The sequence below is a fragment of the Gopherus evgoodei genome, chromosome 2 (genome assembly GCF_007399415.2).
Source record: "Gopherus evgoodei ecotype Sinaloan lineage chromosome 2, rGopEvg1_v1.p, whole genome shotgun sequence".
NCBI lineage: Eukaryota > Metazoa > Chordata > Testudines > Testudinidae > Gopherus > Gopherus evgoodei.
Genome location: NC_044323.1, coordinates 125,683,498 through 125,698,862, shown reverse-complemented (window position 1 = coordinate 125,698,862; position 15,365 = coordinate 125,683,498). Strand labels below are relative to the sequence as shown.

The 15,365-nt window shown below is 43.9% G+C and overlaps 1 protein-coding gene across 1 annotated transcript in view; it reads left to right on the top strand.

The window, feature by feature from the left end:
• SLC6A19 (solute carrier family 6 member 19) overlaps positions 1–15,365 on the top strand; it is an 83,643-nt gene that overhangs the window by 52,110 nt on the left and 16,168 nt on the right. The window contains exons 8-10 of the mRNA XM_030549372.1: positions 1,905–2,061; positions 3,745–3,949; positions 4,100–4,259. Of these exons, the coding sequence (XP_030405232.1) occupies positions 1,905–2,061; positions 3,745–3,949; positions 4,100–4,259 (522 nt within the window). The remainder of the gene's footprint in view (positions 1–1,904; positions 2,062–3,744; positions 3,950–4,099; positions 4,260–15,365) is intronic.

The following is a 15,365-nucleotide window of genomic DNA, read 5'->3' as shown; positions in this document are numbered from 1 at the left end:
AAGAAGAGCTGGTAGCAGGAGGTCAGGAGTGGGATTTCCTCCTTGTCCTCTAGCCAGCTAGGGCTCTGAGAGCAGAAGGGCCAGCTGTCTTCTCTGCCTATCTCCTCCCTACTCAATCACTGGGGGTTGGGCTGACCCTTTCATAGTGACACATAGTAGGGCCCCCCACATTAGCATTTGTACCTGCAAAACTCAGTGAGCTTCCTGGCTCTCAGTCCTGTACACAGACAACTAGACAGATACAACATCTTTCTTTATTGTGTCTTCTTTATGACTCCTATGAATGCATCCTAGAATACTCAAGGAGTTAATAGAGGAGGTATCTGAGCCTCTAGCTATTATCTTTGGGAAATCATGGAAGACGGGGGAGATTCCAGAAGACTGGAAAAGGGCAAATATAGTGCCCATCTATAAAAAGGGAAATAAAAACAACCCAGGAAACTACAGACCAGTTAGTTTAACTTCTGTGCAAGGGAAGATAATGGAGCAAGTAATTAAAGAAATCATCTGCAAACACTTGGAAGGTGATAAGGTGATAGGGAATAGCCACCATGGATTTGTAAAGAACAAATCGTGTCAAACTAATCTGATAGCATTCTTTGATAGGATAACGAGCCTTGTGGATAAGGGAGAAGCGGTGGATGTGATATACCTAGACTTCAGTAAGGCATTTGATACAGTCTCGCATGATATTCTTATAGATAAACTAGGAAAGTACAGTTTAGATGGGGCTACTATAAGGTGGGTGCATAACTGGCTGGATAACCGTACTCAGAGAGTAGTTATTAATGGCTCCCAATCCTGCTGGAAAGGTATAACAAGTGGGGTTCCGCAGGGGTCTGTTTTGGGACCGGCTCTGTTCAATATCTTCATCAACGATTTAGATGTTGGCATAGAAAGTATGCTTGTTAAGTTTGCGGATGATACCAAACTGGGAGGGATTGCAACTGCTTTGGAGGACAGGGTCAAAATTCAAAATGCTCTAAACAAATTGGAGAAATGGTCTGAGGTAAACAGGATGAAGTTCAATAAAGAGAAATGCAAAGTGCTCCACTTAGGAAGGAACAATCAGTTTCACTCATACAGAATGGGAATAGGCTGTCTAGGAAGGAGTATGGCAGAAAGAGATCTAGGGGTCATAGTAGACCACAAGCTTAATATGAGTCAACAGTGTGACACTGTTGCAAAAAAAGCAAACGTTATTCTGGGATGTATTAACAGGTGTGTTGTACACAAGACACGAGAAGTCATTCTTCCGCTTTACTCTGCGCTGGTTAGGCCTCAACTGGAGTATTGTGTCCAGTTCTGGGCACCGCATTTCAAGAAAGATGTGGAGAAATTGGAGAAGGTCCAGAGAAGAGCAACAAGAATGATTAAAGGTCTTGAGAACATGACCTATGAAGGAAGGCTGAAGGAATTGGGTTTGTTTAGTTTGGAAAAGAGAAGACTGAGAGGGGACATGATAGCAGTTTTCAGGTATCTAAAAGGGTGTCATCAGGAGGAGGGAGAAAACTTGTTCACCTTAGCCTCCAATGATAGAACAAGAAGTAATGGGCTTAAACTGCAGCAAGGGAGATTTAGGTTGGACATTAGGAAAAAGTTCCTAACTGTCAGGGTAGTTAAACACTGGAATAGATTGCCTAGGGAAGTTGTGGAATCTCCATCTCTGGTGCTTTTTAAGAGTAGGTTAGATAAATGTCTTTTAGGGATGGTCTAGACAGTATTTGGTCCTGCCATGAGGGCAGGGGACTGGACTCGATGACCTCTCGAGGTCCCTTCCAGTCCTAGAGTCTATGAGTCTATGAGACATGGAATTAATGATAATTTATTTGATGATGAATATGAAATCTAGGTTGCTTATATACAAACATTAATTTCCAATTATTTATATTTCACTTTTACAGAAATATTCTTACCCTGACAAATGCTTTCGATTTGCCAGAAGGTAATGTAACCCAGGAAAACTTCGAACAGATGCAGAAGTGGTGTAACATGACTGATCCAGGGACTTTTGTAGGCCTTACGTTTGAGACCTGTAACCTCGAAAGTTTCTTAACTGATGTAAGTTTATACTATAGGTGAGCTGGTAACATACCTGATATTTAAGTTTCTTAACGCTTTCCATTATAAAGGATTTGTGCAACCTTTTCTATGAGATGCTTTTACATCTATTCCATTTACAACATGATTTTGATATTTGGTAGAAGGAATGCCCTTGGACTAGGGAAGTGCTTTTTCTTTGGCTCATGAAAATCCATTCAGCTTTCGCTGAGCTATAAAGTGTTAAACATTTATATTTCCCTCCTCTCACTTTCATTCCTCAGGAAACTTTTGGCAGCCAGCCAGAATAATAACTAAACCCACAAATATTCTAAGCCCAGGTTCACTGTACTGTTAAAGTGGTGGCAGACAACACCATATTTGAAAAGCCTATGAGCTGCCAGAGTAGCAATAGTGGGAGAAAAGAAAGAAAGGCTGGATTCCCAGCCTGGACCCAAAACATGGCCCATGTCTCCCTCTGGGGAACAATGTGGGGCAGGATTTCCCTCAACTCCCAAGGTGAGGAGAGAGAACTGGGCCAAGTGCCCCACTCCAACCAACCACAGGCAACCCTGGACCCATCCCACCCCACTCTGGGACAACAACCTTCTCCTGCTGCCAGCTAATCCTGTAATTCAGTTAGTTGCAGACAGTGCTGCCATGCTAAAGGTTTAGGTTTAAAACCCTGCTGATGATTGGTTGGTGGGAAGGGGTTGTTACAGTTGTATATAAGAGAATTTTATTTTTACCTTTCTCTTTTAGAAAAGTTAGGAAAATGTATATGAAAAAAACTTTGAGGTAACTATTTAGGTTGCAAAAGACAAGCACTTAAAAGTTAGGGAATGTCAGATTTACAGTTCTCTGGACATCTTAACTTAGACCCTTTGTATATGCATTAGGATACTGTCTTTAATTTCATGATCATGTACTATATTTTGACAGGATTTTCACTACTATATTTTCCTTATTCAGTGCACAGGATGGCTGCACAAATTGGGGAAATCAAGATTGCTCTTGCATTTGTAAATCTGGTATTTTCAGGCTTTTGAGTGCTTGACTTTGCAAACTAAATAACATTTAACATATATTTAAAAACTGTGAGTATTTTTAAAAGTTTGTATTTGGGTTTATTGCCCATGAAATAGGAGTGGTTTCAGAGCATAATTCAAACTGTCTTACTGAATTGCAATGTGAAAACTGCACTTCTAGTTATAGTGATGGTCTGTTTAGGATTGATGTTGTTCTATGAAAAAGTGAGTTCACAAAAAGAGTACCTCTAAAGACTGCCTCCAACTAAATTAGCTTGTTGGGCTTGTTATAATCTGATATAATGCCTCCATCTGCACAGTGGCTTGTTACCGAAGTCCTTTTCGACCAGAACTCCCAGTGTTTTCAGTGAGCATTCTATTCATGGCACAATTGTGGGACAGTGATAAGGAGGAAACTATAGGGAAAAAATTGGTTACATAGTTTGATTATATTTTATGTTATTGTCCATTCTGGAAACATTATCTCAGTAATAGAGTTTATATATGTTACAGTAAACATAATGCGGAATTAGGTTTGATTTATGAAAATAAATAGAAAAGTATAGCTATAGTACAATATAATTCATTACCATCTACAGTATACATGGAAGTATTTTTAAATGCTAAATAGTATCAGTTGCTTCTAAATTTTGAGTCTGCTGTCATTTCTCTACAGGGAGTTGAAGGAACTGGCTTGGCTTTTATAGTCTTCACTGAAGCTATCACCAAAATGCCTGTCTCACCTTTGTGGTCTATTCTCTTCTTTATCATGCTGTTCTGCTTAGGCTTGTCATCTATGTTTGGAAACATGGAAGGTGTTCTTGTACCTTTGCAAGATCTTAATATCATACCTGAAAAATGGCCTAAGGAACTTTCTACAGGTAGATATTGTATGGCTCTTCAGTATCTATTATCTTTAAAGAAATTTGGAATTGTCTTGAGTCTTAAAATTAGTTAGAAGTGAACATTTCTGATTAGTCTTTATGCTTTACTCTATGCCTAAAATATTTGACTTTGCTCTTTATTTACAGGTTTGATTTGTGCAGGGTCTTATTTGCTTGCCTTTATTTTTGTGCTGAATTCTGGTAACTATTGGTTGGCACTATTTGACAGTTTTGCTGGATCCATTCCCTTGCTGATAATTGCTTTTTGCGAGATGTTTTCAGTCGTCTACGTTTATGGGATAGACAGGTATGAAATAAACATAGGCTTAAGTGTTGTAGAAACTATGCAGGAATGAATGAAGATCATAGCTGCAATCTTACTATACCCCAGTGCATGTCTGCTCTCTAATGGAATTCACAGGAATTACACAAACATAATTTAGCCTTTGTAATATAATCTTTTTTTAAAAACTCTCTCAGCAAACAGAGAAAAATAAATATCTGTTAAGATTTAATGTTCTTGATTTATATGGTAGATTAAAGCTACTCAGCTTTTCTGCCAACAGGTAATAGTAATCCGTAATTGATAACTGACTACACACCTAAAACAAAAACTAAATAATTTTCAGAAGGGTTGCAAGAGAATAATATACTTAGCCAGTGTTCAAGAGCAGAGTATTCTGCACATGAATTCTTAGTTTTTTAAAATGAGTACCAGACAGTGTAATGCAAATATGCAATAATTGGTTCATGTGAATCTTAAGTGTGGTGCCTATGGTTATGCTAAACCATCAGTGGAAATATACCTGTATTTTAAAGTATTGATTCATTGTAAATACACTTAGACTTCTTTACTTCTTAACTTTCTGATTTAGTTAATTATTTCTGATAATAATGATGAGATGATAGCAGCGATTGAGGTGTCAGAAGATGATGGTCCTGGAGCAAATTGATAATTTATAAAGCAGTAACTCACCAGGCCTAGCTGCATATTCAAGACTTCTTCTTTGAGTAGTGTCCCTATAGGTGTTCCACTGTGGGTGTATTTGTGCCCTGAGCCTCTAATCAGAGATTTTAGGTAGCAGTGTCCATTTGGCCCGCACATGCACTCTCCCTCACCTGTTGTTTGCCTTGAGTCTATCTAGTGCTGTGCATGTGAATCGCCCTCAGTTCCTTCTCAACTGCCTTTGGTCTCAAATGGAGCGAGAAGTTGTCTCTTCCTTCTCTGCATCATTAGTTTAAGGAGTAGTTATTTTTAGTCGTTTTGTTGTCTTTAATAGTTAGAGTTTCTGTTTACCCTTTTGGGATTTTTTAAAGGTTCTCCCATCCCGTTCTGGGGGGGATCACCCCCACAGGGGCATATAATAGTCTAGACTTTCTGTTTTTCTCAGTTACAAACAATAAACAAAAAAGAAAAAAATGAATGTATTAATTGTGGAAAAATCAATGTGTTTATTGAACATCTACCAGAGATGCAAAAAGTAGAGTTTCAGCCATTTCCAAAGAGGGCCAGTTAGTAGCCAGAACTGCGCTACAGATGGCATTGGACGCAGCAGATACAACAGCTCACTCAGTCTCCACAGCAGTGGTAATGAGATGGGCATCCTGATTACAGCTTTCCAAGTTGCCCAAAAAAGTACAGTCAATGGTTGAGAATCTCCCGTTTAAAGGCCCCAAGCTCTTCGCTGATAAGACTGACACTTATCTTCATACTCTGAAGGATTCCTAGGCATGCTATGATCCCTGGGAATCTATGCTGCTGGACAAAAGAGAAAAATATGGCTCTCAACTACAGCACAGTTCATGACCACCTCAGTACCCACCATCACGGCGCTCTTACGAGCCACAATGATCCAAGATACAAAAATGGAAGCAATTAGCCCCCCACCCCGCCGTCAATGACCTCCCAGCCCTCCTTGCCTAAGCACCTTTGACAGGTTTGTCATGGTCTCAAACAGCTGTTCCTTGGAACATTAGCTGCCATCTATGCACCTGTCACGGACCTTCGGATGTCACCCGACCATCTTTCTCAGCGGTTGGCAGAATATCACCTCTGACAGATGGGTCTTGAAGATTATTTTGAATGGTTATGCCATTCAATTCGCATCCCTTCCCCATAGCCACCCTCCTTCCCCGTTCCTTTTTAGGAACTCTTCTCATGAGAACCTACTTTTCCAGAAAACAGATCATATGTTATGTTTAGGGGCCAGAGAATCAGTCCTGATGCAATTCAGAGGCAAGCGGTTTTACTCCCACTGTTTCCTGATCCCCAAGACGAAGGGAGGTTGGAGGCCCATTCGAGATCTAACGGCATTAAACAGATATGTGAAGGCGCAGCTATAAAGCAAGGAGATTGGTTTCTAGCCTTGGACCTATAAGATGCCTACTTCCACATCTCGATACAGCTGTCACACAGGAAGTTCCTATGGTTCACCTTTGGCCAGAACCATTATTAATACAGGGTGCTCCCATTCGGCTTCTCATCTGCACCCAGGGTATTCTCCAAGGTTCTCTCTGTCATAGCAGCACACCTGTGAACATTAGGCATTGTTATATGCCCATACCTTGACGACTGCCTCCTCAGGGATCCCTCATTTAAGGATGCCATACAAGCCACTCAGATGACCACGCGCACATTTTCGCAACTAGGCCTACAGCTCAACACCCAGAAATCAGCACTCACCCAAGTACAGCGACTGGAGTACAGTACAAGTGAGAGCATTCCTCTTGCTATACAGGTTCAGCACCCTCACAAGTCTTATCAAGACAGTCCAGGCCAGTCCACAAACATTGGCTAGGAATTGACTATAGCTGCTTGGTCATATGGCAGCATGCATCTTCATCACGCCACATGCTCAGTTGTTCAGGAGGTGTCCACAGATGTGGCTCCAATATGTCTATTCCCCAAACAAGGACAGACTAAGCAAACCACTATCATTGCCCTACACTGTAAAGCACTCCTGGACTAGTGGAAAGACCCATCCAATGTCTGAGCAGGTGTTCCATTCGTACAACCATCACCAACTCTGATGAAGGATGCCTCCCTAATAAGCTGGGAGCATTAAGAGTTGCCAGGAATGCCTGTACACACTTTCTCCCATTCATCAAGAACACCCATACAAAGGTCATGACAGATAATGTGACCTGTATATTTTACATAAATCGCCAGGGAGACTTCGGATCTCTCTCCCTTTGTACAGAAGCACTCAAACTCATATAAGCCATTTACCTACCAGGCATACAGAACATGACAGCCAACAGCATCAGTCAGAACTTTTCACATGACTATGAATTCAGAGCTGTTTCATGACCTATTTGCCTTTTGGGAACCCTGACTATAGAGCTCTTCACTACTTACTGGAACAAGAAATGTCCTCACTAGAACTCCAAGACAGGCTGGTGGAAACAGTCTCTGGGCGATGCCCTCATTCTCCCATTCCCCACCTTTTATACACCTTTCTCCCATTTCCTTTACTATCCAAAGTCCTGCTGACAATACAATGAGACAAAGCAAGGGTTATTTTGATTGCCCCCTCCTGGCCAACGTAAGGTTGGTTCCCTTACCTGGCATAGATGGCAGTATGTCCTCTGGTCTGTCTTCAGCCCATTCTCAAAATGACTTTCTCAAAACTACAGATTGATCCATTACTCCAACTTGTGGATCTTCCATCTCTAGGTTTGACTCCTTCTTCATTCCAATACTTAGAGGTAGAATGCTCTGACAAGGTGTTTTTACACAGCCAAAATTGACCACTCAGCATACTTACCTGCAAAAATGGAAACAATTCCAAATTTGGTGTCATTCTAAGTACATAAACCTGACATCATCCTCCCTCCCTCTGATTTTAGACTACATTTTAGACCTCAAAAAATCAGAACTCTCTCTCAGCTCCCTTAAAGTACATCTAGCACTCATAATGGCCTTCCACTGTCAAGTAGATAGATACTCAGTGTTCGCTCGCCCACTGACTGCCAGATTCCTATAAGGGCATTGGAAACCTGTTCCTGCAGGTGAGCCCACCCCCTCCAACCTTGGATCTTAATCTAGTTCTCAGAGCCTTGACTAGACCCTTTGATCCCATGATGACTTACTCTCTTTCACACCTGTCAATGAAGACAGTATTTCTGGTTGCCATTACCTCAGCTAGGCGCATAGGAGAAATAGCAGCCCTGATGGCGCACTGGCCATTCACAGCCTTTTTTTAAAGACAAAGTAACATTTATGCTGCATCACAAGTTTCTCCCTAAAAAGTAGCTTCTGTTTTTTCATATGAATCAACAAATCCATGTTCCTGTTTTTTCCCCAAACCACATCATGATAACACGGAAGCGATTCTCCATATGCTAGATGTTAGAAAAATGCTAGCATTCTGCTTGGACAGGACTAAGGACTTTAAGAAGTCTCCTAAAATCTTTTGTTCATGGAAAGGTAGCCTTTTATTTTATTTAAAGTGAATTTTATAAGGTGGTATTACACTACCATGGGTTCAGCTCTGACAGATACAGTTTCAAGCTTAACAGAGTGAAAGTCACCTCTGCTACTTGCTTCAGAGGGTATGTCTACACTACGGGATTATTCCAATTTTACAGAAACCAGTTTTTGGAAACAGATTGTATAGAGTCGAGTGCATGCGGCCACACTAAGCACATTAATTCGGCGGTGTACCTAGGCCAGCATCGACTTCCGGAGTACTGTACTGTGGGTAGCTATCCTATAGTTCCCGCAGTCTCCCCCGCCCATTGGAATTCTGGGTTGAGATCTCAATGCGTGATGGGGCCAAAAATTTGTCGCGGGTGGTTATGGGTAAATGTCATCAGTCAATCCTCCCTCCGTGAAAGCAATGGCAGACAATCATTTCACACTCTTTTCCCTGGATTGCCTGGGCAGATGCCATAGCATGGGAACCAAGGAGCCCGTTCAGCCTTTTTTCACTGTATGTCTACTGGATGCTGCTGACAGATGTGGTACTGCAGTGCTACACAGCAGCATCCTCTTGCTTTTGCAAGTTAGCAAAGATGTTTACCAGCCATACTGTACCATCTGCTGCTTTGCAAGTTGACAAAGACAGTTACCAGTCATACAGTACCGTCTGCTGCTGTCATGGGTGCTGCTGGCTGGCCTCGGTGAGGTCGGTCGGGGGTGCCTGGACAAAAATGGGAATGATTCCCCAGGTCATTCTCTTCTTTAAGTTAAGTTTTGTCTAATGGAGAGTCAGTCCTGCCTAGAATATCAGGCAAGCCTATCAAAGAACCAGAGAGGCAAACGGCCGCTCCAAGTCAGAGCCCCAGACATCCCGCAGAAAGGATGAGCTGCATGCCATTCTAGGGGGTGCCCCTACAACAACCCCACCCATTGCTTCCCTCTTCCCCCACCCCTCCTGGGCTATTGTGGCAGTTATCCCCCCATTTGTGTGATCAAGTAATAAAGAATGCATGAATTTGAAACAATACTGACTTTATTGCCTCTGCAAACAGAGATCAAAGAGGGGAGGGGAGGGTGGCTGGCTTACAGCGAAGTAGAGTGAACCACCATTCTGCACTTGCTCAGCCTATAGCTGAAAATGGGAATCTGTGATAAGCACTAGGATAAAAGCACAAGCAGGACTGAATCTCCATCTGTGTGTGGGTCTTTGGTGGACAATGGTAAAATACAAAATGTCCCAAGATATGTATGTTGGGGGACAATTCTAAACGGCAGCTTAATTTTTTTATTTGCAGCAAAATGCAGAGGTCTAAGTATCTGTTGGTGAGCCCTAGTAGCAAGGGGTAGGCTGAGGTAGGTGCGACCGTGCGGTGCAGCTGACTGGGAGAGCAGCCTGAGGCAGAAGCCTCCAGCTGGCAGGATATTTCAGGCAGGATGATTCTCCATTACACAAAACTTAAAGATAAGAATGACCTGGAGTCATTCCCATTTTTGCACAGGCACCCCCGACCAACCTCACCCAGGCCAGCCAGGAGCACCCACAGGTTGGAGTGGGTGGGCTCACCTGCAGGAACAGGTTTCCAATGCCCTTATAGGAATCTGGCAGTCAGTGGGCGAGCGAACACTGAGTATCCATCTACTTGACAGTGGAAGGCCATTATGAGTGCCACAGATAGGGGGAGAGGCCCTCCAACCCAGCTCCCCGGTCCCTGGACCTGCCGTGGATGAGGGGAGAGGTGACCCTCCTCTGGCCTGGCAAGGCAAGAAGATGCTGCTGTGTAGCGCTGCAGCACCGCGTCTGCCAGCAGTATCCAGTAGGCATACGGTGACATAGAAAAAAGCGAGAAATGATTTTTTCCCCTTTGCTTTCACAGGGGGAGGAGGCTGATGACATATACCCTGAACCACCCGCGACAATGTTTTTAACCCTTCATATAAGTAGGGGCATTGCCAGCAGATTGAGGGATGTGATTATTCCCCTCTATTCAACATTGGTGAGGCCTCATCTGGAGTACTGTGTCCAGTTTTGGGCCACACACTACAAGAAGGATGTGGAAAAATTGGAAAGATTCCAGCAGAGGGCAACAAAAATGATTAGGGGACTGGAGCACATGACTTATGAGGAGAGGCTGAGGGAACTGGGATTGTTTAGTCTGCAGAAGAGAAGAATGAGGGGGGATTTGATAGCTGCTTTCAACTACCTGAAAGGGGGTTCCAAAGAGGATGGATCTAGACTGTTCTCAGTGATACTCGATGACAGAACAAGGAGTAATGGTCTCGAGTTGCAGTGGGCGAGGTTTAAGTTGGATATTAGGAAAAACTTTTTCACTCAGAGAGTGGTGAAGCACTGGAATGGGTTACCTAGGGAGGTAGTGGAATCTCCTTCCTTAGAGGTTTTTAAGGTCAGGCTTGACATAGCCCTGGCTGGGAGGATTTAGTTGGGAATTGGTCCTGCTTTGAGCAGGACGTTGGACTAGATGACCTCCTGAGGTCCCTTCCAACCCTGATAGTCTATGATTCTATGACATTGGGAGCTCAGCCCAGAATTCAAATTGTTTTCGGAGAGTGCGGGAACTGTGGGATAGCTACAGTCTTCAGTTGCCCCTCCCTCCATGAGCGTCCATTTGATTCTTTGGCTTTCTGGTACGCTTGTCTCAGCTCCTTAAGTTTCACGCAGCACTGTGTTGAGTCCCTGTTGTAACCTCTGTCCATCATGGCCTTGGAGATTTTTTCAAATGTTTTGGAATTTTGTCTTTTGGAATGGAGTTCTGATAGAACAGATTCATCTCCCCATATAGAGATCAGATTCAGTATCTCCCGTATGGTCCATGCTGGAGGTCTTTTTTGATTCTGGGACTGCATGGTCACCTGTGCTGATCAGTGCTTCATGCTGGGCAAACAGGAAATAGAATTCAAAAGTTTGCAGGGCTTTTCCTTTCTACCTTGCCAGTGCATCCAAGTTCAGACTGCTGTCCAGAGCAGTCACAACAGTGCACTGTGGGATAGCTCCCGGAGGCCAATAGCGTCGAATTGCGGCCACACTAACCCTAATTCAAAATGGCAATGGCAATTTCAACACTACTCCCCTCGTCGGGGAGGAGTACAGAAATCCATTTTAAGAACCCTTTACGGCTTCGTTGTGTGAACTGGTGCTGTGTTAATTTGATTTAACGCTGCTAAATTCGACATAAACTTGTAGACCAGCCCAGAGTTAGATTCTCTAGGAACACATAAAAACTAAGGGTAGTGTGACCACACATACACTCACCAGTGCAAAGTCTAGTCTATTTTACAAATTTTATTAAAGTTACAATTAAAGTATGATTACCCAAGCATATAGAAATTTTATACAGACCTACGCACAAATTACAAATATAGTTATACTCACATCCTTAACAATCAAGGCTGGCTCCAGGCACCAGTGAACCAAGCAGGTGCTTGGAGCAGCCAGTGGAAAGCGGTGGCACATCTGGGTCTTTGGTGGCAATTCGGCGGTGGGTCCCTCAGTTGCTAAATTGCTGCAGAAGAATGAAGCAGCATGGTAGAGCGGCCGTCAAAGTGCCGTCAATTGCAGCTTTATTTATTTTATTTTTTTTTTTTGCTTCACCACTTGGGGCAGCAAAAAAGCTGGAGCTGGCCCTGGCCCTGTTAACAATAGTGTTAGGGTCTGATGGATCTCTTAAGGCTTGATCATCAGTAGAGGGATGATTCCTACTGAAGTCTCCTATAGGCACCTCTTTGCCCACAATCTTAGGGTTATATCTCGGTCATTAGCTTAAGTCATCGTTTCTTGTCTCCAAGGCCTAAAATAGCTAAGCTAAAGTCTTGCAGGCCTCATCCCATGGGTTGTTTCAGCTTGTCTTACTCATGTCTAATATTTGGTTCCAGTGTTCCCTCTAATTTTTCCCACACATGTGGATAAAAAATTGGTGCACATCATAAATTTCTGTTATGTGCACCAATATGGAGATGGACACATCACCTCCATATTGGTACACATAACAAAATACATGAAGCAGCGGTGGGACTGAGGGTTCGGAGTGTGGGAGGGGGCTCAGGGCTGGGGCAGAGAGTTGGAGTTCAGGAGGGGGTAAGGGCTCTTTCTGGGAGTGCAGACTGGGATGAAGGGTTTGGAGTGCAGCCTGCCCTGACAGCTCCTGGGCTGGGCTGGGCTGGGGCGCCTCTTCCCTGTCAGCAGCAGGTCCAGGGACTGGGGGGCTACGATGGGCTGGGCCCAGAGGAGGGTCACCTCTCCCCTCATCCACGGCAGGTCCAGGAACCGGGGGGCTGGGTTGGAGGGCCTCTCCCCCTATCTGTGGCAGGTCCAGGAGGGGGGCTGGGTTGGGATCGGGGCACCTCTCCCCCTGGGCTGTGGCAGGTCCATCCACAGTCTGGGTCGCTAGTGATGGTCTGCTGCTTTGGGCTTCCCAGGGGCAGCAGATGTGGGCTTCTTTTCACCCGCCCTCTCCACCTGAGGCAGGCAGCCTGCTGGTGATGGAAGGCAGAGGCAGAGAGAGGAGGGGGCGGAGGGAGGTTAAGAGGAGCCCTGGGACAGTGGGCCCATAGGAGCATGGGGCAGGGTCCAGAGAGGAGCCCAGTGAAGTGAAGCACCAGGCCAGGCTGCATGGCCTCAGCTGAGTGTGGGCCCAGGGCATTATATGTCCGGTACTGTCAGGGTCGGGGGAGGGGCGCTGCAGCAGGTACAGGGCTGGGGGGAGGCATCTCTCCTCACTGCAGTCCTGAGTGCCTGCACAGTACTTAATAGGCTGCTGCGTGGCCACACAGCTTAGAGGGAATTTAGCTTGGTTCTGATAAATACTGATCAATCTTATACTTTTATAATCCTACAATTTAATTCTAATTAACATACAATGAATATATGTAATAATACATATTGATTAATCTTAACATCACACAGTAAATGGATAATAAACTAAAATCATTGGCTACAGAAAGATCCAAAGGTTCCACAATATCTGTTCAAAAATGTCCAAATGGGTCTCCAGTTACATTACTCGCTGTGCTAGGGGCTCAAGCTCTTGCCCCCATCCAGACTCTGCACGCACTCTACTAGGTCAATTTCTACCTCAGTCAATTTCTACCTTAAGGATGTCCCCATCTCGGAAACTTGCAGAGCTGCAACTTGGGCCTCAACCCATACTTTTGCAGAGCACTATGTGATCACTGGAGACTCAGCCTCCGATGCCATCTTTGGCTCCACACTACTCTCTTCAATAACAGACTCCACTATGAAGCCCCAGGCCTTCATCGGAGATACTGCTGCGAAGTCACCTACAGTGGAGCACCCATAGGGACACTGCTTGAAGAAGAAGTGGAAGTTACTCATCCTGTACAGTAACTATGATTTTTTGAGATATGTGTCCCTATGGGTGCTCCACAACCCACCCTCCTCCCCTCTCATAGACTCATAGACTCCAGGACTGGAAGGGACCTCGAGAGGTCATCGAGTCCAGTCCCCTGCCCTCATGGCAGGACCAAATATTGTCTAGACCATCCCTAATAGACATTTATTTAAGCTACTCTTAAATATCTCCAGAAATGGAGATTCCACAACTTCCCTAGGCAATCTATTCCAGTGTTTAACTACCCTGACAGTTAGGAACTTTTTCCTAATGTCCAACCTAAATCTCCCTTGCTGCAGTTTAAGCCCATTGCTTCTTGTTCTATCATTGGAGGCTAAGGTGAACAAGTTTTCTCCCTCCTCCTGATGACACCCTTTTAGATACCTGAAAACTGCTATCATGTCCCCTCTCAGTCTTCTCTTTTCCAAACTAAACAAACCCAATTCCTTCAGTCTTCTTCAGAGTTCCCAATATGGGCTTTGTGGTAGAGAAGAAACTGGGAGCAGTTTGCCTGAACGGCAGTAGATAGCCTTGAGGCAAACCACAAGGGAGGGAGAGCACATGTGCAGGCCAAATGGACACTGCTACCTAAAATCTCTGATTAGCGGTCAGAGGCACAGATACATCTACAGTGGAACACTCACAGGGACACACGTCTTCTTCTGAAGAAGCTTAAATATGAAATGGCTGAGCTGCTAACAAAAATATGCAATCTCATTAAAAACAACCACTGTTATAGAATATTTGAGGGTAGTAAATGTTGTAACTATGATTTAAAGAGCTTCTAGGGATGATTTGAGGAAATATAGCCAGATACATATGTAAGGCTTACTAGTCAAACTGGTTGAAACAGAACAACAACAATTCTTGGAAGATTGTGATATAAACACATCTAACCAGCACAGTTAAAGGTAAATAGTGCCTTGCTATTCTCTTAGAAATATTGAATGTGCTAGTAAAGTAGTAGTAAAGAAGCCTTGATCACTGTCTAAAAATACTTACATGGGGAACAGAAATCTTAGAATAGTTGATAATAGTTGAAGTTAGACACATTTAGACTGGAAATAAGCACAGATAGAGTAACTGACCCTGGAAGAATTTACCCAGAACTGTTGCACTGAATGTAAGAGAGCAGTATGATTGGTCAGAGCTCCAATATAAAACTGGAGAAAAGCCTAAGTGTCTTTGAGTTAAGTTTAGAGTTCATTGAGAGCAACAAAGGCGATGTTGTGGTGGGTATCTGCTATAGACCACCAGACCAAGAGGATGAGGTAGATGAGGCTTTCTTCGGACAACTAACAGAAGTTTCTAGATCACAGGCATAGGTTCTTATGGAGGACTTCAATCAACCTGCAGTCTTCTAGGAGAGCAATACAACAGTGCACAGACAATCCCGGAAGTTTTTGGAAAGTGTAGGGGACAATTTCCTGGTGCAAGTGCTGGAGGAACCAACTAGAGACCATGCTCCTCTTGACCTGCTGCTCACAAATAGGGAAGAATTGGTAGGGGGAGTAGAAGTGGGTCACAGCCTGGGCAGCAGTGACCATGAGATGGTCGAGTTCAGGATCCTGACACAAGGAAGAAAGGAGAGCAGCAGAATACAGACCCTAGACTTCAGAAAAGCAGA